The sequence below is a fragment of the Antechinus flavipes genome, chromosome 3, assembly GCF_016432865.1.
Source record: "Antechinus flavipes isolate AdamAnt ecotype Samford, QLD, Australia chromosome 3, AdamAnt_v2, whole genome shotgun sequence".
NCBI classification, from domain to species: Eukaryota; Metazoa; Chordata; class Mammalia; order Dasyuromorphia; family Dasyuridae; genus Antechinus; species Antechinus flavipes.
The window spans coordinates 235,915,181-235,937,211 of NC_067400.1; the positions used below are offsets into that span (position 1 = coordinate 235,915,181).

The window sequence follows — 22,031 nt, forward strand, 5'->3', positions numbered from 1 at the left end:
CCCCTTGACTTAGAGATGGGTTTGAATCTGCAAATTCTTTTAAGATACTTCATGACAGACATGAGGTCTGGAACCTCAACATTTTTTGGGCTCAATAGCATCATTTGGAATTGGTGCTCTTAACTTTTCTTCTGTTGAGAACTTTAAAAGCCTGGGGAAACTTATCAATCCCTTGTTTGAATAATGTTTCTAAATATATATTTAAAAAAATAGAGTTGAAAAGGAAATCAATTATCCTGAAATACAATTATCGACATTTTTTTCTTAAAAAAACAAGTTCATGGATTCCCTTGTTAGGAGATTATCAGCATCTTAGTTGCCTTCTTCTGGATATAATTTTATTCTTCAGGTATTTTATTTTTAATTGAATGTGATACTTCAGATATGACTCAACTCTAATAGAGCACAGTGGGACCAATACTTTCCTTGTGTTAGACACCATGCTTCTATATCCATGAAGCCTAAGGTGGAACAGAAGTGAAACTTGACCCCAGGTCTGCTATCTATCTGCTATGTAGTGCTGCCTCATTGGTATTTGTGGAAAAAACCAGGCTTTGGAGTCTGAGAACCAAGATTCAAATCCTACCTTTGATCGCTTACTACCTGTGTGATCAACCTCCCTGAGCCTCATTTCCTAATCTATAAAATTAGGCTTGCTTCTTAGTTCTCTTCCAGTTTTAAATTTATGATTTTATATGTATTGTATATGTAACATATTTGTAATATATGTAACATTTTATATAATAAGCATTTGTAACATATCTGTATATTTATAATAGATTAAATAATGCAAAAGAATATAACAATATAATAAAGTATAATATTAATATCATGTAACAATATAATACATTAATTTACAATATATCACAATATATACACAAATAAATATGTATAACATATATATATAAAATGGGAATAATTTTAGTTTTATTGCTAGGGTTTATTAGATAAATAATGAAATAAGAACGTTTATATTACTTGACAACCTAAAATAAGCATAATCAGATATGGTAGAAGTCAAATCTGATACTTCTGATCAAACTGAATGCAGATTATTGCATTATTTGGGTAATAACTTGATTTTTTTTCTTATATACCAGTTACCCCAATATCCAGTAGACACAAACCCAGACAATTTCTTTGAAGTGGGACAACAATATTCTTATGGATTTTTCCAATAAGGAAGTGCACAATTAATAGCAATCTATTTCCAAAATACTGACAGATGGCTACTAAAAAGATCTGAATGCCAATTGTGTATACTAATTAATGGTGCTATTTTATATCATGGAATGGAATGAAATGAAAAAGAAAGAAAAGAAGAAAAGGAAAGGAAAGGGGAAAAGGAAAGGAAAGGAAAGGGAAAAGAAGGGAAGGAAAGGGAAAAAGAAAGGAAAGAGAATAAATAAAAAAAGGAAAAGAATGAAAAAAAAAAAAAATCAAATTCCCCAAAGATATTTAGTTGTTTGCTGCCACCAGGTGGTCATTCCTAGGTAAGGGAAACATATTTTGGTGAACAGTTCAACTGGGTATGTATTAGACAATGGGGCATTTATTAGGGTATCAGTGTATCCAGTATTGGCAAAATTAACCTTAAGGGAGACAAAATCTGGCTTTTATTAACTTTCTAATCCTGGAGAACTGTTATCTTTCCTGAAAACTGTTGGCTAAATTTAAGATGATTCTGGTTTATTATACACACACACACACACACACACACACACGTATGTGTGTGTGTGTGTGTGTGTGTGTGTGTGTGTGTGTGTGTGTGTATCCATTTTAAAAGTTATTTTTATTTCCTTCCGGGCATAGAAATGCTTTTTTCCCCTTTTTACAGCAAAAGAATAATCAAGGTATTGTGGATAAAGAGCTTGCCCTGGATCTAAGAAGATACAATTTCAATCCTGGCTCTAACACACACTAGCTATATGATTCTAGACAAGTTTCAACTTCTGTGTGCTGTGATCAATTTTTTAAGACCATACAAGCAGCTCACTTGCATTAATAGAGAAAGTGAAAGTTTCCTGATTTGAGAATTTTCAAAATCAGTGCAATCACAGAACTATACCCTATCTCTATCCCTATCTCTATTTGTATCCTATTCTCAGTGCTATATATACAGCATTAACTTAATAAATGTTTTTCATTTATTCAAGAATTCTCTTTTAAATAAGTAGCTTTTCTCAAATGGGTTGTCTCTTTCTAAGAGTTCAAAGTCTGACAAGCTCTAAAAAGACTTTTGGGTAAAAATTCTCACTACAGGAGAATATGGAAAAAAGCAGAAAACACTATTCTAAGGAAGAAAAGACTTATTAGAGACAATCTTGAATATTCTAGTTTTATTACTTCCAAAATATTATTTCAAAATATAAAATGCCTTGTAGATTCAAATTCTTCGTAGTCATCACACTCATACAATCCTAATAAATCTGTTTTCCGGAAGAAAATAATAGCATTCGTAAAATCCCTCTCACATTGAAGAGACTTCCTATGGGAGGTATCATCTGAACTCATTCCTTTTACCAACTTAGAAGAACCTTAATATCATAAAAATGTTAGAACTGGAAGAGACCTTAGACATATAGTAAGTGCTTAATAAATTATGGACTGATGTTCAATAAGAGGCATAGTCTGCAACTTACTCAAGTTCATCCTCTGAGTCATAGCCAATGGGGAGAGATACTGGAGCAATGACATCACTTTCTGATTGGGTTGGCTTCCAGCTACTGCTACTTGCAGATGTTGAAGTTTCTTTTCTCTTTTTCTTTCCAAACAATTTTTTAAAAGTTTTGAACTTGGATTTCTTCTTTCCTAAATAAATAAGACAAACAGATAAATGTGTGTGCATTTAAAAAGTTAGTATCCCTTTGCTTTTATATGTTTCAACATATCTAAGAGATAACTGAAAAACAGAACAAGCAGAGCATAAATAGAATTTTGGGGCCTCTTTATTTTTCCTGCTCCTTTTGCCTACTACTAATTTAAATTTTGACACTGTTAGATCTTTATTTAATAATTGAAAAGAGGTATTACTGGATGAATGGAACCATTTGCAATCAACATTCTCACTGTAAATGAAATTAGAAAGAAGACAAGACAAGATGCAGAATTGTTCACAATTTTTTTTCCCCAGAGAAACAAATAAAGGAACTGGTAGAGTAGTTTTCATCCTGTTACCAAGGACTATTTCTAAGAAATATGATTTCATGTGACACTAGATCATAAGACCTGAAAGTGAACTTTATGAGTGTAAACAAATAGATCAGCATAATTTCAGTCTATGTACTTTATGTGTGCCATATGTTGTGGAGGAGGAAGAAGGAAAGAAATGATATGAAGAACTTGACAAAATCTTCCAAACCATATCAACATATACTTGATGTCTTCAATGGGAAGATGATTAAAGGGTGAAAAATACTGAAGCATATGGGTTAGGATTAAGACATGAAAGAGACTAAAAGTTTATAGATTATACAAAAATCCTGTGATTTAATACTGTAAGAAATTCTAGGGGAAAGTCATAAGGTGCTAACATAACAAGTAGCAAATATCAATCCCCAAAATGAAATGAATTCCATCTTACTAGCTAAGAAATTACTAGTTACCGATATAGGATTCATTTCTGAATCTACTGTCTATACAAAATCACATCATTAACAATTAGTCAAAACTAATGGTTGTTATTAAGTCATTTTTAGTCACGACCCATTTTGACCCATTTAGGGTTTGTTTGACAAAGATACTGAAGTAGTTTGACATTTTCTTCTCCAGCTCATTTTACAGATGAGAAAATCAAGGCAAGCAGGTTTAAGTAACTTGCCCATACAGCTAATACGTATCACACAGCTAATAAGTATCTGATGCTAGATTTGAACTCAGGAAGATGAGACTTCCTGGCTTTAGGGCTGCTACTCTATCCACTGCATCATCTAATTACCAAATTAAAAATTAGTAATTCAAGATGACAAGTATTTCTTAAGCATCTACCATATTCAAAGCATTCATGCTAACTACTGAGGATACAAAGAAAGACAGAAAATTGCAAAATAAAACAAAAATATAGAAACAATCCATACCCCAGTTTCTGCTCTCAAAGCATTCAGAAAGATGGTTAAGAAAGCACAGCAAATTATCTAAACTAGCTGCAATCTAACCTGTATAAATCAGCTGTGATACTATTAAACAGAAAAAGGACTTAAAATTTAAAGAAAAAAAGATGAAAAAATCCCAAACAAACTTAGAGGTTAAGACCGATTCTAATAACTTCCATTTCTTAGAGTTTGATAATTACTACAAAGAAGAGTCCAGAAAATGTTTCAGCCAACAAATACAATATCTTTGCCAAGTAAAAAGATCTGACTGCCAAAGACAATACTAACTTAGAATATAGGCTCATTTGCAAAGCTACAGGGAAGATGAATATTCATTAAAGGCAGTGTTTTTGTTTGTTTGTTTGTTTTGTTTTGTTTTTGAAGATGAAAAAACAGAGGTGGAATAAACAAGCCTGTTATCAGTGTTAGGCCCAATTAAGCTATACCATCATAAAAACTCTTAAGACTGGAACTGGAAGGAGACAAACAAATATATATGAAATGGAACAGATCTGCCATAATTCCCATAATAGTCTATCTTCACCATCAATGACAATGGAACTACCACACTTGGATTCTAATACTTATAGTACCTAATATGTCAAAATCTTATATGGAAATGGCATGAAAGAAATAAGGAAGAATAATCAAACCTAGTTATATACTATAAATACATACAAAGAAAATTATACTGGAAGTAATATAATTAAAGATACTTGAGGGTCAATCTTCAATATAACCCAGAGAAAATTCTACTAGAATATACAAAATAATGAATGATATATCTTTTTAGTTCTTTACACATGAAAATGTTTGTTTATTGATGCTTGTCAGTCTCATAATATAAAAAGAAAATTTGGAAGTTTAAAAAAATTATATGGTTAATTACAACAAAAAATGATTACTGCAAAAACTTCAGCAACTACCAGCTCATATGCTTGCTTTTTCATCTCACCAAAACTTTTAAGTGAATGGTTAATGTACATCTGTATCAAGGGTTTTCTTGGCCAAAATATCAAAAGTCAACCTTTCTCAGGTGACTCACTACAGCAAACCATACAATAAGTCACACAACTGACTCGGGTGAATAAATAATATAAGATCCCTCTGTTTCTATGATTTATTATAAAAAGTAAAAAGTCTTTGACTCAGTAAAGTAAAATGTTCTTAAAGGTGAGACAAGGAGGCTCTCATATTATATTAAATTTACCCAAGGTCCTTGATAGATAAAGTCACAGAGATTTGGTTCAAATTAGCATAAATCAAAGCAGAAAGCAGAAAGACCATATACTTAATAAAGGTGTTCAGAAGTGTCATAAAGGGTTTTAAAAATCCAAATTAAAAACTCCCTACCGAGCAGGAGTTCTTAACCTGATGTCCATGAATTTATTTTTTTTAAGGTATTTTGAAAAGTATATTTCAATATGATGGATTTCTTTTGTAATACTTTATTTTATGCATTTAAAAACATTCTGATATGTTTAATATAGATCGTACATATATAAGTTATATCTTGGGGAAGGGGGGAGAGAAGGAGAAAAAAGAAAATCAAAATTTTATAAAAGTAAATGTTGAGTACTTTACCATATTTAACATGTACTGGTCTGCCTGCCATCTAGGGAATCCTCCCTAGGGGGATAAGGAGAAGGAGGGGAAAAGTTGGAAAAAAGGATTTTGCAAGGGTCAATGCTGAAAAATTACTCATGCATATATCTTGTAAATAAAAAGCTATAATAAAAAAAAAGAAAAAAAGTAAATGTTGAAATGTTTACATGTAATTGGAAAAAATTGAATACTATTAAGTGGGGGGAAAACTCCCCCAACATTATTCAGCTAGAGGTACAAAGGAATGAATATGAAGCCTAAAAACAGGAAGATCTGAATTCAAATCCAATCTCAAACACTTTTTATTAAAGAATGAAATTTCTTTTAAATTAAAAGATGCCAGTAATATGAGATGATTTTTTTCCTACCTTATTTATTTTGTGTCTTTTAAATTCTTGTTTATTTGTTTGAGAGGCAAATGAGGTTAAGTGATTTGCCCAGGTTCACACAGATAGTAATATCTTTTAAATTCTTTAAAATTAATTCCCTATTATTTTTCCATAAGAAATGATGGGCAGATGATTTCAGAAAAACCTGGAACTAATACAAAGTGAAGTGAGAAGAACCAGGAGAATATTGTACACAGTAAAAGCAACATTGATCAACAATGACTAATTTAGCTCTTCTTAGCAATACAATGATCCAATGCTATCGACATCCACAGAAAGAAATGATAAAAGTCTGAATGCAGATCAAGCATATTATTTTCATTTTATTTTTTTCATAGTTTTTTTCCTTTTGTTTTGTTTCTTTTTTTTTTTTTAACAACATAACTAACATGGAAATATCTTTTATATGATTGCACATATAAACATATATCAAATTGTTTATCTTCTTAAAGAGGAAGGAAGGAGAAAATTTGGAAATCAAAATTTTATTTAAAAAAGAATGTTAAAAATTGTCTTTATATGTATTTGGAAAAAATGCTACTTGAAAAAAATATCGGTGTTGACCAGAGGCTAAGTGTCCCTTTCTTGCAGCTGGAAAAAAGTTGGCCAGATATTAAGTTAAGCCCCTTTTTTTTCTGAGCTAGAGTCAAAGTTGAGTAATGGACTGTTCTAAGAAAGATGGGAAGTGACTGTTAACTACTCGCCACAGATTCCTCTTTCCCAATATGCTTTCTGGTTACAAGAGGTACCGTCTGGAAGAAAGGACTTCTGGCATAGGATTAAGAAAGTCTAAGAGAAGCTAACTTGTTAGATGATATGCCTTGTTCAATTGAATTATGTTCAAAAAACATTTATCATTTTCACAATTCCTCTTTTTTATTTTAGACTTTTTTTTTCCTTTTGCTGAGGCAAATAGGGTTAAGTGACTTGCCTCGGGTCACACAGCTAGGACGTGTTAAGTGTCCGAGGACACATTTGAACTCAAATCCTCCTGATTTAAGGACTGGTGCTCTATCCACTGCACCACCTCCCAATTCCTCTTTTTTGCTATAAAAACCATCTATTTAAATCATTCCTTGACTCTGACTTCAGAGTAGTTAGGTGAACTGATTTGATATGCAAAAGCCAATTTTTCAGATTAAATCACAGATAGTTGGGTAACTTTGTCCTCAGTTTCCTTTTCATTTCAGATAATTAATTTTAATAATTGTTTTCTACGACTTTGAATGGTCCTAAGTGGATTTACCTTTGAATAAGACCATATCTAGTCCATTTGCAATTTGTAGATTGAATAAATTTTTCTGATTCAAAGATGCCCCTCCTGACCAACTTAGCTTATTTATCTATGCTGATTAGAGATGCCCTCAGAGATGAATGCAGCTCAGTTCTTTCAATATTTAAGAATTGCTGGCTAGCCATTCCTTTTAGGGCTTGCCGGTGTTTATACAAAAAGTCAAATGCAAAATCCTTTCTTTGGCCTTCAATGCCCTTTATAACCCAAGTGACTCATTTTTAGCCAAGTTGTCTTCAAATGAGTGATACTTCTTGTTATTCTAAGAACACTGCTCTTGGCTCTGAGTATTTTCACTGGCTGTCCCTCATGCCCGGAATGTCCTCTTTTCTTATCTCTGTCTTCTGGCTTTCCTCAGTTCTTTTGTTATTCAGTCATTTTTGGTTTTGGTTTTTCCCAGACCTGCCTGATTCTTGGAAGTTTTCTTGCTAAAGATACCTGCCATTTCCTTCTCCAGCTCATTTTACAGATAAGGAATTCAGGCCAATAGGAGTAGTGACTTGATCAGGATCACCCAGCTCATAAATGTAGAATTCAGGAAGATATGAGTCTTTTGGACTCCAGGCTGACCATTCTATTTATCATACCACTTAGCAGCCTTATCTACTTCCTTGAAATTCCAATGAAGTTTTTTCTCAATCCCTCTGTTTTCCCTTTGTTAATTATTGCCTACTTATCTGGTATGCAGCTTGTCTACTCATATTTGTTTATTGTCTTTCCCATTAGATTGTATTCTCCTTGATGCCAGAGGCTATTCTTTGCCTCTTTTTGTATTTCTAGCACTTAGCACAATAAGTCGTTGCATGGTAAATAAGACATGTAGATGATCCAGAGTATCAAATTAGCAAACAACATTGCAAAATGAGTAGAAATGATTTCAAAGCCAGAAAGACTTGGATATAACTCCCACATCTGACATACTGTGCGAAGTCACCAGGCAAGCCATTTAAACTCTAAGAGCTCCCAGGCTTAAAATGAGACAATACCTTAAGACTATTAAATGATAGAGAAAGTGCCATCTTGCATTGATAGAGGCAGCTTCCTCACCTGAGAGGTCCTTATACCAATGAAATCACAGGTCCAAACCCTTCTCTCCATGTCCTGTGAGCCAAGCACTTCACAGGCACTGGGGATACAGAATACAAAAATGAAGGTAATACCTGTCCTCAGAGAGCACATGTAGACTACTACATGGATTGTATAACTTTAGACTTGGAAGGAAGTTTAAAGGTCATTTAGTTCAAATTCTTCATTTTAAAGATGAAAAATTTGTTGGTCCAGGCAAGTTAAGTGATTTGATTTTTCTCCACTTTGTATATATTGCTATTGTTGACTCATTTCAGTTGTGTCTAACTTCATCACCCTTTTGGGGGTTTACTTTGCAGAGATACTAGAGTGGTTTGCCATTTACTTTTCCAGATGAGGAAACTGAGGCAAACAGGGTTACACAGCCAGTAAGTGTCTGAGGTTGGATTTGAACTCAGGCCCTCCTGACTCCAGAGCTGACATTCTTTCCTCTGCTCACCTAAATGCCCACCTTGCATTTAATAGCTTTAGAATTATTCTATATGATATATATGTGTGTGTGTGTGTGTGTGTGTGTGTGTGTGTATACACATATACACATGCATACATAGAAATATACTATGCACAAATAATACATATATACACAAAGACTTTTATAGTACCCTATATATAATATGTGTTAAATGCTGGCCACATTTTTTGAATGCCAAATGAATGCTTGCAAAAGAGATTATTTTGTGGAGAACTCACACAGGGCAAGTGCTTAAAAGGTGGTCAAAAAAAGTGATGAAAGGACACTTTCAAGGTCTCTCTTAAGAATTTTAGAACTACATCGTGGGAGACACTGGCACAGGATTACCCAGGATGACTTGCCCTCATCAGAGAAGGTGCCTGTGCTCCATGAGCAAAGCAGAAGTGAATTAGCTCAGAAAAAATACAAGATGTGCAGAGTTACAGAAGCCATCCCTAATCTTCATAGAGACTATTTGTATCTGACTTGTGGCAGAGCATTCCAAATTTGTAGTGGTCTGATAGCCACAGTTGGACACATTGTAACTCAACTCTAACATAGTGATGTCTTTTTTGGTCTTCTTTGAGAACAAAGGACAATAGCCAACCATGTTCATTTGGGTATATACACAAGGGCATTTGCAACTACAAAATTAAAAGATGCTTGCTCTTTGGAAGAAAAGCTATGGCAAATCTGAATAAATACCGAAAAGCAGAGATGTCATCTTATCAACAAGGATCCATATCATAAAGGCTATGGTTTTTTCAACAGCAATGTATGGCTGTGAGAATTGAACTATAAAGAAAGCTGAACTCTGCACAATTGATACTTTAGAATTGTGCTTCTGAAAAAGACTTTTTTAAAGACTTCTTGGACAGCTGGGAGATCAAATCAGTCAATACTGAAATTAATTCAGACTATTCATTGGAAGTTCAAATACTGAAGCTGAAGTTTAAATACTTTGGCTATGTAATGAAAAGATGGGAGTCACTAGAAAAGCCCCTGATGTTGGGAAAAATTGAAGGAAAAAGGAAAAAGGGACAGCAGAGCATGACATGGATAGATAGTGCCATGGAAGAATAAAAATATATAAATAGAAGAATGAATTAACAGATCTCAGGAGACAGTAGGATAGAAGAGTCTAGTGAAGAAGTGAACATGACTGAATGCTGAGCAGCAACTATATATACAAACGTACATATAAATATAAATAAAATGTATGTATACGTGTATATAAATATGCAAAAGACTTTCACAGAATGCTATTTGTTTAATATGCACATATGTATACACACATGCATGTAACACATACAGATATAGACACAAGGCACACATATACACATATGTAATATAGTTTTAAGCAATTAAGATTGCACCAAGGCTTTTGGGTTATCATAAATATACATCTCTGTGTGCATATGTATCTCATGTTATAGTAGATAGAGAAAAATAAGGGAGGTGAACTATTAAGACTTTAGATACCCAAAAGAGATCACAGAAAAAGAAAAAGGACTTATATGTACAAACATATTTATAGCAGCTCTTTTTTTAGTAGTAAAGATCTGGAAATTAAGGGAATGTCCATCAATTAAGGAATTTCTAAACAAATAATGGTATATAAATATAAAAGAATATTATTATCATGTAAGATATGATGAAAGGGATGAGTTCAGAGAAGCCTTGGAGGAATTATATGAACTGATATAGAGCAGAGGTCAGCAGAAGTAGCAGAACAATGTATTTAGTTATGACAATAGTGTAAAAAAAAAACCCTGAAATACTCAACAGTTCTGAGCAATGTAGTGACCAACTATTATTTCAGAGGACTAATGATGAATGCCTCTGACATAAAGTAATATAGTCAAGATATGGAATGGGATATTTTTAAAATGTGGCTAATGTGGGAAGTTATTTTGCTTAACTATATATACTCTAAGGGCTTTGTTCTCTCTCCTGCCTGCCACCCTCTCCCAGCCCCCATATTTAGGAAGGAGAAAAAAAAAGTTAAAAAAAAATTTTAGAGAATAAAATGAAGGGACTTTACTGGATGACCAACTATTTCCAAAGCTTCTTTCTATTTTTAAATCTATAAACCTATTTTACTCTATGCTCTATGTTGACTATGTCATTGAATAGCCATTTCAAAGGAATTCTGACCAGAATATTGGCAAGAAGTATCTTCTAAATGATTGTAGCAGTCTGCTCCTGGACTCTTTTTTTCCCCCCAATATAAGGAATTATTCTTTGTGGTCTTGCACATTTTTCTAATTTTGAATAATCCCTCAAATAATAAATAAAGCAATGAATCAATCTTTCTGCTGCTTCCCTTACCAACTTCCCCTTATATTTCTTGCTTTATAAGGCTTTCTTCATCACAGAAATATTTCTCTCAAGAAAAACACTGAAACAAAATTCCAATAACTTTCCCAAATCATTATATCATTTATCGATCTTGATCTAGTATTGTTTGCCAGAGGAAGTAGCAGTCATGTTCATGATATATTAAATAGAAAAATGCAATCCCCACTGAAATGAGTATCTGAACATAAGCTCAGGCTTAATGTAATTAATGATTTCTTCTTCCTGAATTGTTTTTATCATAAAAAGAAGCTGTATCTGGATACTCACTTTTTATGCCCAGCACATCAAATGCTAAAGATAAGAAGAGTTTTGTTATCAAATGGTAATTTGGTGAAAAAAAAAGGCTGGTTGGGTTACAAGGTGTGTTTTAGGGAAAGGAATTGCTTTCTAATATCAGGATCATTGTGATGACCATGTATTTAAAATCAGCCAGAGTCAGGAATTCAGGTTAAGGGGAAAATCTTCAATCTTTATTGAAGTGAAGAGGTGAAAAAGGATTATGATAGCAATATGGGCAGCTGCAACAGGAAGCCAGCTAGCAGAGGGGGATGGGAGATGAAAGGCCGGCACAATAGCAATGCGAGCAGCTGTGACAAGACGCCAGCCAGCAGTCTCTCCTTCCGCTTCCCTTCCCACTCCCTTGCCTCCACTCACCAAAAACGTCATTTCCTATACAACACATCAGGACTTGCACAAAGAGTGGGCGGGGGCCATTCTTTTTCCAAGCATATATATTAATAGAGTATGGTCCAATTACTATTTAGCCTCATGTGCTTGGGACCTCAGTGCATCAACTCGAGCCTCAGCCCATTACAGATCAAAACAATTATAGAAAATCAAGATACAAGGGGCAGCTGGGTGCGCAGTGGATACAAGCACCAGTCCGGAAATCAGGAGGACCTGAGTTCAAGTCTGGTCTCAGACACTTAATACTATCTAGCTATGTGACCCTGGGCAAGTCACTTAACCCCAATTGCCTCAGCAAAAAGAAAGAAAGGAAAAAAAAAGAAAGATCTAGATAAAACATAAAGAAAATCTTTGAATAATGAGATAAAAATTTATTGACTTTGAGTTCCACTTAACAAATAAAATGTATAAAAGGTTCCTGGAAAGGGAAGGAAAGGAAAGAACAATAGAGAAATGAGACCCTCTTGAGGAAATCTGACATTCTTAGACAAGGACTAGTTTCTTACTAACTCTCTGAGCAATCTGGGATGCTAAACGGTTCTATTTTTTTTTCTCTCCTTTTTTAAACCACTTAAAGACTGAGAAATGTTTATTCTAAAGAACATTAAAAAAAATCCTCTTAAAAATACTACCTGTTAAAAGATAATGATGAATGTTGGAGGGGAGGTGGGAAAACTGGGACACTGATACATTACTGGTGGAACTGTGAATGAATCCAATCATTCTGGAGAGCAATTTGGAACTATGTTCAAAAAGTTATCAAACTATGCATACCCTTTGACCCAGCAGTGTTACTACTGGGCTTATATTCCAAAGAAATCTTAAAGGAGAGAAAGGGACCCACATGTGCAAAAATGTTTGTGGCAGCCCTTTTTGTAAGGCAAGAAACTGGAAATTGAGTGGATGCCCATTAATTGGCTGAATAAATTATGGAATGTGAATGTTATAGAATATTCTTGTTCTATGAGAAATGACCAGCAGGATGATTTCACAGAGGCCTGGAGAGACTTACATGAATTGATTGATGCTAAGTGAAATGAGCAGAATCAGGAGATCATCATACATGGCAATAAGAAGACTATACGATGATCAATTCTGAAGGACATGGCTCTCTTCAACAATGAGAAGATTCAAACCAGTTCCAATTGTTTAGTAATGAAGAAAGCCATCTACACCCAGAGAGAGGACTATGGGAACTGAGTGTGGACCACAACATAGCATTTTCACTCTTTCTATTATTCTGTGCTTGCATTTTTGTTTTCTTTCTCAGGTTTTTTTTTTTTTCTTTCTAGATCCGATTTTTCTTGTGCAGCAAGATAACAGTATAAATATGTATACATATATTGGATTTAACATATATTTTAACATATTTAACATATATTAGACTACCTACCTTCCAGGGGAGGGGTGGGGGAAAAGAAGGGGACAATTTGGAACAGAAGGTTTTGCAAAGTTCAATGTTGAAAAATTAGCCATGCATATGTTTTGTAAATAAAAAGCTATAATTTTAAAAAATGCCACCTCTTTTACATTGGAGTAAGGAGATATTTCCAAGAGCAAACAGAAATTACCTGAAATCCTCTCCCTTCTTCCAATCAAATTGCCTGTGTGAGTTGTACCTATTCATTTGAAGCAAATCTGGGGTATGATTGTGGGCAGATGAATCTTTCCTCTTCACACACAGAAATGATCCTGTGATCTGGGGATTATCTGCCTGCCAACAAGGACCTCTTATGATGCAGAAGGAACTTACCTGAGCTATCTTCACCAAGACCTTCTGCAGCTTCCCGCATCTTAATATCCATTATTCTTGTAGAGCTCATGTCCACCTCCCTAGAAACCAAAAAGAAATGAATTTTAGTTTAGGGAACATCTTCAGTAAAAAGATCCAAGTCAATCAGGTAGCCGCTTTTTGCTTCTAACCTTGGTTGCCTAGCACACACCTACCTAAGCAAAGATAAGATCACAGAGCAAAGTTCTCTAAAAGAGAAATATGTCTACGCCTCTAAACTTGGCAATCATTTAAAAATTCATCTGATCACTGATCACAAACAATAGCAGTAGCTGAGGTGGAAAACAGTCAGTCATACCACCAACTATACAAGTCAGATCTGGTTCCTTTTTTTTCCCCCCTTAAATGAAAGAATCCTTTGTACCTTCATGGAAGTCATATACATGGTTACTGGTTGACATTTATGATGCAAACACACCCTAAAGTGTGCAGCACTTATATCTTTCAGTGGTAAACTTTAAATAATACACACACACACACACACACACTTAAAAATAGTTCCTTAATGAGATCTGCTTTGAATGAAGTACTTCCTCCATAAAGGATGGGTTCAAAAAAATCAATACAAATTAATAACTACATCAATAATATACATCTAGAGGCCACCTGAAGAAAAATGCGTAAGTGTAGAGAGATGGGTAGATAAAAAATAGAATTTTTGCTTTGAAAAAGCTAAGAAGTTAATTTAATCAATTCTGGGGTGTAAGTGTGCAGGAAACATCATCATAGGGGCAAGACAGATCCTCAATCTATATCCCATTTTTGGAACAGTTTCAACTCCACAGTACTATGGCATTCCAGTCCTATTCTTTGTACCTAACCAGTTCCCCCAGAGCTTCAAGAGGAATAACAAGCAGAATGATGCACTCAGAAGTCAAGAAGACCTGAGTCTAACTCTCTTACACACTTAGTGCTTTAATGTCTTTTGGCCTCAGTTTCCTTTTCTGTAAAATGGGAGTTAGTATAGTTAATTCTAGTTAATATATAAAGGTTAAAATTGGATGGGCTCCCCACAATATAAGGATAATTAAGATTAATATTTCAATTATACTCTCAAATACATATACAAAATAAATAAAAGGTAATTTAGGAAGACCAGATACCAGCTATTGGGGACCTCAGGAAGGACTTTATGCAGAAAACGGTACTGGAACTGAATTTAGAAGGAAATTGAGTATTCAAAAGGAAAGAGATTAAATGGCAAATTGAGTACCATGTTCAAGGAATAGCAAATTGCAATAACATAACATTTATTTCGCTAAGTTGGTGCGAGGATTAAATGAGAAAAAACATTTTTGCAAACCTTAAAATGCTATATAAATGCTCACTGTTGTTGTTAATATTCCAAGTAGCTTTTTATGGTCCCGAATCTCTCAAACATTCTGGAACATAAAAGTGTAGGAGCTAAGTTCCTACAGTAGCTATAGCTACCTGAGAACTTGAGAATACTTGGGGGTAACTACTATGATAAGGTATTCTCAGGAACAGAAAAACCCACAATTTATTCCAGTCATAACATCATCTTTCCAACACTTGGATTTTTAATTTGATTTGTTTTTCTTTTTAAAAACATTCCCTTCCCCTATTTATAGGTTCTTTCATAATAATTCCCATTAAATCTTTTGAGTACTGATTCCTTCATATATATAGATTTATAACAAATTCACTTACAAAAAATGCAAAATTGATTCTGGATATTTGTTTTATGATATGAGTTTTTTAAGGACTCAGATGATATTATTTCTACACATTCAGAAATTTCTGATTTGATTTTATACATAGAATACAACATAGAGACCTGTAAAGACTAGTAAATAGCAATCAGTTGCAGTGTGAGGCTAGAACAAGGGTTTATAATGGAAAAGACTGATATACTATCTGTCTTCTCAAGATGGCCTCATACACTGCAGTTATTGTCCAATGTCGGACTTTCCTGAAAAGACTTTGAACACGTGATCTCACTTCTATTTTTTTCTAAACAAAATAACGAATAAGTTAATACATCTGACTTCCTTTTGTTTCTCTCAATTCCAGCACAATTAGTCACATTTCCAAAATCCAGTTCCTGGACTTCTTGCCAAGATAGTTGTTTGAATCATTGATATGAATGGGTGGGAATGGCAGGAAGAAATTACTCAGCTCATACATACCCACTCCACTGAAATTCAGTTCCTACTTTTCCAATAGTAAAAAAAGGCTGGAGAAGGATAGTCAACATAATGGAATACAGGTAGCAACCCAGCTGAACCCTCCTAACATTCTCTTTCAAATAACTTTAAAATAATTTCTTAAATAAAATTTTGAGCAGCAGAGCCAACAAGAGGTCAGGGTGAGCCATTTTTCTAGCTTAAGACAACTCAGGAAGTTAGCGGGAGAGGTTTGTCATTGGGGTGAGAACTGACTAGGAATTCAGCAGCATTACTAGCAATAGGCCTTGGAGGCAGTTGTGATAGCAACAATAGTAGCAGCTTCAGGAGCTTTCAATCCAGAGATAGGAAGGAAGTTGGACACTTAGTCAGAAAGAGATTATAAGGGACCCTTTGCTAGTACTGGATACAGTTGGTGTTGAGTGGCAACTCTACTGTCTCTAAGCAATTCTGGAAAATACTTCCAGGGTGGAGAGTAGCATTTTAATCAATCACAACAGAGTAGAGGCTCTGGTCATATTTCCAAGACAAAGAGGAGCGCTGTGCTATGGATGCAGGAGAGAAGGGATCTCTCATCACAATTTCAGGATCAAAAAGAGTACTAGTTCTTGTAGTTTCAGCAGATCTGAGGTCTCTCTTGAGTAAGATCAGAAGCCAAACAAGGAGAACAGTAATTCCACACCTTTCCCAAGATCACAACACCTTGGAAGTACTGACCCCTTAAACTAGCTCTGAAAATAATAGCAGTAAAAATCCTGAAGCTTGGAATAGTGCATTCCCACTCCTAAGATGAATAAAATAAAACTTCAACATAAAGCTCAAAGTCAAAGAAATAGTCAAGAAAAGCAAGCAAACAACAATAAACATAACCATAAAAACCTACAAAAGTGGCAGAGAATATAAAGAAGTAAATTCAACAGAAGACAACAATGTGAAAACATCTATGAGCAAAACCTCAAGCAAAAAAAAAAAAATTGCTCATTGGAACCAAACCCAATGTTAAAGAGATAAGAGTGGCAGAGGAAAAATTGAGAAAATAATTTTCATAAGAAAATTATTAAAAAATAATTAACAACTTGGTGGAGAAACAAAGCGCAAAAAGTACTAAAGAAAATTATCTTAAAAAAAAAAACAATTGATTTAATGCTAAAAAAAAAAAAAAAAAGCCATAAAAAATTCACTGAAAAGAACTTAAAGAGCAGAGCTGGCCAAATGGGAAAAAAACTCACTGAAGAAAATAATTCCTTAAAATTTACTATTGGGCAAATGGAAGTTAATGACTTTATGAGGCATCAAGAAACAATAGAACAAAGTCAATAGAATTAAAAAATAATAGAAAATGTGAAACATCTCAGTGGAAAAACTATCCTGGAAAATCAATTGAAGAGAGATAATTTAAGAATCATTGGACCACCTGAAAACCATGATCAAAAAAACCCTAGACATTATATTCCCAGAAATCATGAAGGGAAGCTTGAGGATAAAATAGAAATCCATTGCTCACATCCTGAAAGAGATCTCAAAAATGAAAAGTCCCCAGAACATTATAGCCAAATTCTAGAATACCTAGATTAAAGAGAATATATTGCAAACAATTCAAATATTGTGGAACCATAGTCACGATCACATAAGATATAGCAACTTCCTTGTTAAAGCAGTGGAGCACTTATGGTATAATATTTTTGGAAGGCAAAGGAGTTAAAATTACAATAAAGAATCAATTATTTACCTGCAATAATTGCAAAAATTGCAAAAAAAATCCTTCAGGGGGAAAAATGGATATTTAATAAAAATAAAGGACTTTCAAGCAATCCTGATGAAAAGACCAGAGCTGAATAGAAAATATGACATTCAAACGCAAAACTTGAAAGATAAACAAAAAAGTAAAAATGAAAAGAAATCATTAAAGACTCAATAAAGTTAAATTGATTATATTCTAATATGGGAAAATGTAATTCCTGAGGATTTTTTTCATTATTGAAGTAGTTAGAAGGAGTATACATGGACAGAACACATGAATATGAACCAATTATTATGGTATGATCTCCAAAAAAAATGGAGTGAGAAAAAGGGATGCACTGGGAAAAGAAGAGAGATGTAATATGGTGGAAATTTTCTCACATAAAAGAAGAGTGCAAAAAAAAGAGAGTAGAGGGAAAAAATGGGGAGTGCACTACTGTGCAGGCAATGCTTGAGACTTACTTTCATTGGAATTGGTTCAAAAAGGAAAGAACACCCACACCTACACTCAGTTGGATATAGAATTTTATCTTATCCAATAGGAAACTAGGAGGGAAAGGGCATAAGCGATATTGGGTTAGGGAAGGATGATAAAAGGAAAGATGAATTTAAAAAGGCAGATCAAAAAAGAAAAAAGATTTAAGGAGAGAGGGGAAAAAACAAGGAAGAGAGACAGACAGAGACAGAGAGGAAGAAACAGAAGATAATGGGATGGAGGAAAATATACAGTTAGTAATCATAACCATGAATGTGAATGGGATAAACTCACCCATAAAACAGAAGCACATAACAGAATGGATTAGAAACTAGATTCCAACAATATGTTGTTTATAGTAGATACATCTGAAACAGAAATGCTCATACACAGTTAAAATAAAGAGTTAAAGTAGACTCATGTTTCACTTGAAGTAAAAAAAGGCAGAGTAGCAATCTTTATCAGACAAAGCAAAAGCCAAAAAAAAAAATCTAACTAAATTAGATAATTGAGATAATCAAGATAATTTAGCACAAAAATTTAGATGGCATATGGATAGGGTGCTGGATCTAGAATTGGAAAGATTCAGCTTCCTCGGTACAAATTTGGCCTTACTACTTGTGTGACGCTGAGCAAGTCATTTAACCCTATTTGCCTTAGTTTCCTCATTTGTAAAAATAAGCTGGAAAATGAAATGATAAACCATTTTAGCATCTCTGACAAGAAAACCCCAAATGGGATCATCAAGAGTAAGATATGATTGAACAATAAATCAAAAACATTAAAAGAACATCAAAAATTTTTATTGCAAGTTTTTCTGATAAAGTTTTCTTATATAAGGAACTGACAGATTTACAAAAATAAGAACCATTATTTAAATTAATTATCATTAATTAAAAACATATATATTTTAGAATATATAGGTTCTTTTCTCCCCCTTGGGAAACAAACATAATAGTGGTTTTGCTGGGTCAAAGGATATACAATTTTATATTTCTCTGGGTATAATGCCAGGTTGTTCCCCAAAATGGTTGGATCAGTTCACAATTCCATCAACAGTGAATTAATGTCTCAATTTTTCCATATTTCCTTCAACATTTGCCATTTTCTCCTTCTATCATTTTAGTTAATCTGATTATGTGAGATAGTACCTCAGAAATGTTTTAATTTGCATTTCTCTAATCAAGTGATGTGGAATTTTTTGTTCTTTTAAAATTTTTGCTATGAGCTTTTTATTTTCAAAATACATGCAAAAATAGTTTTCAACATTCACCCTTGCAATACTCTGTGTTCCAAATTTTTCTCTCTCCCTTAAAAGTTCTGCCGTAACTTCGTAAAAGTTCCACCTTCCACCTGCCTCCTAGATAATATATATTAAACATATACAATTCTTCTCTACATATTTCCACATTTATCATGCACAAAAAAAATCAGATCAAAAAGAGGAAAAATGAGGAAAAAAAAAAACCAAGCAAACAACAATAAAGGTGAAAAAACTGTTGTGATCCACATTTAGTCCCCATAATCCTCTTTCTGGATACAGATGGCTCTTTCCATCATAAGTCTATTGGAAGTGACTTGAATCACTTTACTGGGTTTTTTTTTTTTAAATTAAAGCTTTTTATCATCAAAACATATGGACGGATAATTTTTCAACACTGACCCTTGCATAGCCTTGTATTCCAAATTTTCCCCTCCTTTCCCCCATTCCCTCCTCTAGATGGCAAGCAATTCAATATATGTTATACATATTAAAATATATGCTAAATCTAATATATGTAAATATATTTATACAATTATCTTGCTACATAAGAAAAATCAGATCAAAAAGGAAAGAAAATGAGTAAGAAAACAAAATGCAAATAAACAACAGTAAAAAGAATGAAAATGCTATGCTGTAATCCATTCTCAGTCTTCACAGTCCTCTCTGGGTGTAGGTGGCTTTCTTCAAAACAAGATCACTGGAACTAGCTTCAATCATCTCATTTTTGGAAAGAGTCACGTCCATCAGAATTGATCATCATATAATATTGCTATTGCCATGTATAATCATCTCTTGGCTCTGCTCATTTCACTTTGTATTAGTTCATGTAAGACTCTCCAGGCCTCTCTAAAAATCATTCTGCTGATCGTTTCTTAGAGAACAATAATATTCTATAACATTCATATACTATAACTTATTTAGCCATTCTCCAACTGATGGGCATCCACTCAGGAATCACCTTATTGTTGAAAAGAGCTATGCCATCAGAAATGATAATCACATAATCTTGTTGCTGGGTACAGTGTACTCTTGGTTCTATTCATTTCATTCAACATCAGCTCCTGTAAATCTTTCCAAGTCTTTCTAAAATCATCTTGCTGATCATAATATTCCATAACATTCATCTACCATAACTTGTTCAGCCATTCTCCAACTGATGGGCATCCACTCAGTTTCCAGTTCCCTGCCACTACAAAAAGGGCTGCCACAAACATTTTTGCATATGTGGGACCTTTTCACTTTTTTATGATCTCTTTGGGGTACAGCCCCAGTAAAGACACTGTTGAATCAAAAGCTCTACACAGTTTGATAAGCCTTTGGGATTGTTCCAAATTGCTCTCCAGAATGCTTGGATCAGTTCACAACTCCACCAACAAAGTATTAGTGTCCAGTTTTCCCACATCCCCCCAACATTAGCATTATATCAATATGCTCCTTTAAATTATTGTTAGTCTGAAGGATATAGTTTTTAGGTTCAAGCTAAACTTCTAATTTTATTTAATGGAGAGAAGCAGGACCCCAAGCTTTATATCAAAAGTTTGATTCCTTACCAAATAACAGTTCCACAATGGACACATGTAGCGGATAGCAAAGAAACCCATTCATCCAAGTCAATAATAAAATAGAAATCAGAGAAATCACATATAGAGTATGTACCAGATAAATCTGAGTTAAGGAACTTTCCCTTTGGGAACAAGGTAACTCAGCTCAACCAAGAAACTATTCCAGATTTCACCCAAGAGGTAATTCTCTGTATTTTCTAGTATAGTGAGCTAAGAAAAGGGGCATAACGAAGAATGCCAGTTCCTTTAAGATTGCTAAAGAAAAAAGACTTTAGGAAGAAACCAAACTCAGAACCCCAAGAAGGTCTCTGAAGAAAGTCCTAAAATCAAACCTCTCTTCTCTAAGATTCTTGCCAATTCTGAGCACCCCATTATCAAGTTGGAGCATTGATTTCCCTCTGAAGAGAACGTTCCATAAAAATGGGATTTAGAATACAGCATTCTTAAGCAATCTGTATTCCTGCTCTGCCTACTGTCAATTACCATAGGCATCTTACTTTCAATTAATCTTCACAAATCCCACCTTCTCTCTACCTCTTCTTTTTAAAAAATTGGACAAAGTTTGGGGGCAGAGCCTGCCTCTGATGACTTGAAGTTATTGTCAGAGGAAATGCTTGTCCTTTTTGTTAAGGAAGCTAGTCAACAAACATTTATAAAGTGCCTACTACTTAGGTACTTGGGGATGTCAAATTAAAAAAAACAAGAAAAGAAAAGTTCTTGTCTTCAAGAAGTTTAAAATTTAATAGAGGAAGACAACACAAAAAAAAATTGAGAAGGGTTAGGGAAGGTACCTGAGGGGTGAGGAAATAGTGGATGTCCCAGAGAAATGCAGCCAGGTAAGAAATGAAACTCTAAACTGAGTTTCTCCTTAAATGAAAGTTTTAGCATTCATGGTTTTACCCTTCAATCTGGTTAGTGAAGAGTTAGGCTACCAAGGCAAATGAGATCTTACCGGATAATGAGTTTTTCCCAATAATGAGCTTCCTGGAAAAAGGTGATAAGGTAGTCAATGTAGACAATGATATCAGTTTTTCTCTGGTCCTAGGTCTATGATAAGATCACTAGGGGGTTTTACTGAGCCATAAGTTCA

At 34.0% G+C, this 22,031-nt stretch overlaps 1 protein-coding gene across 7 annotated transcripts in view; it reads right to left on the reverse strand.

The window, feature by feature from the left end:
* Positions 1-22,031, reverse strand: part of CRACDL (CRACD like) — a 97,247-nt gene that overhangs the window by 61,230 nt on the left and 13,986 nt on the right. For all 7 annotated transcript variants that reach the window (XM_051984699.1, XM_051984696.1, XM_051984695.1 and 4 more), the window contains exons 2-3: positions 13,715-13,794; positions 2,643-2,811 (exon numbers count right to left, since the gene is read on the reverse strand). In XM_051984699.1, coding sequence (XP_051840659.1) covers positions 2,643-2,811; positions 13,715-13,794 — 249 coding nt within the window. The remainder of the gene's footprint in view (positions 1-2,642; positions 2,812-13,714; positions 13,795-22,031) is intronic.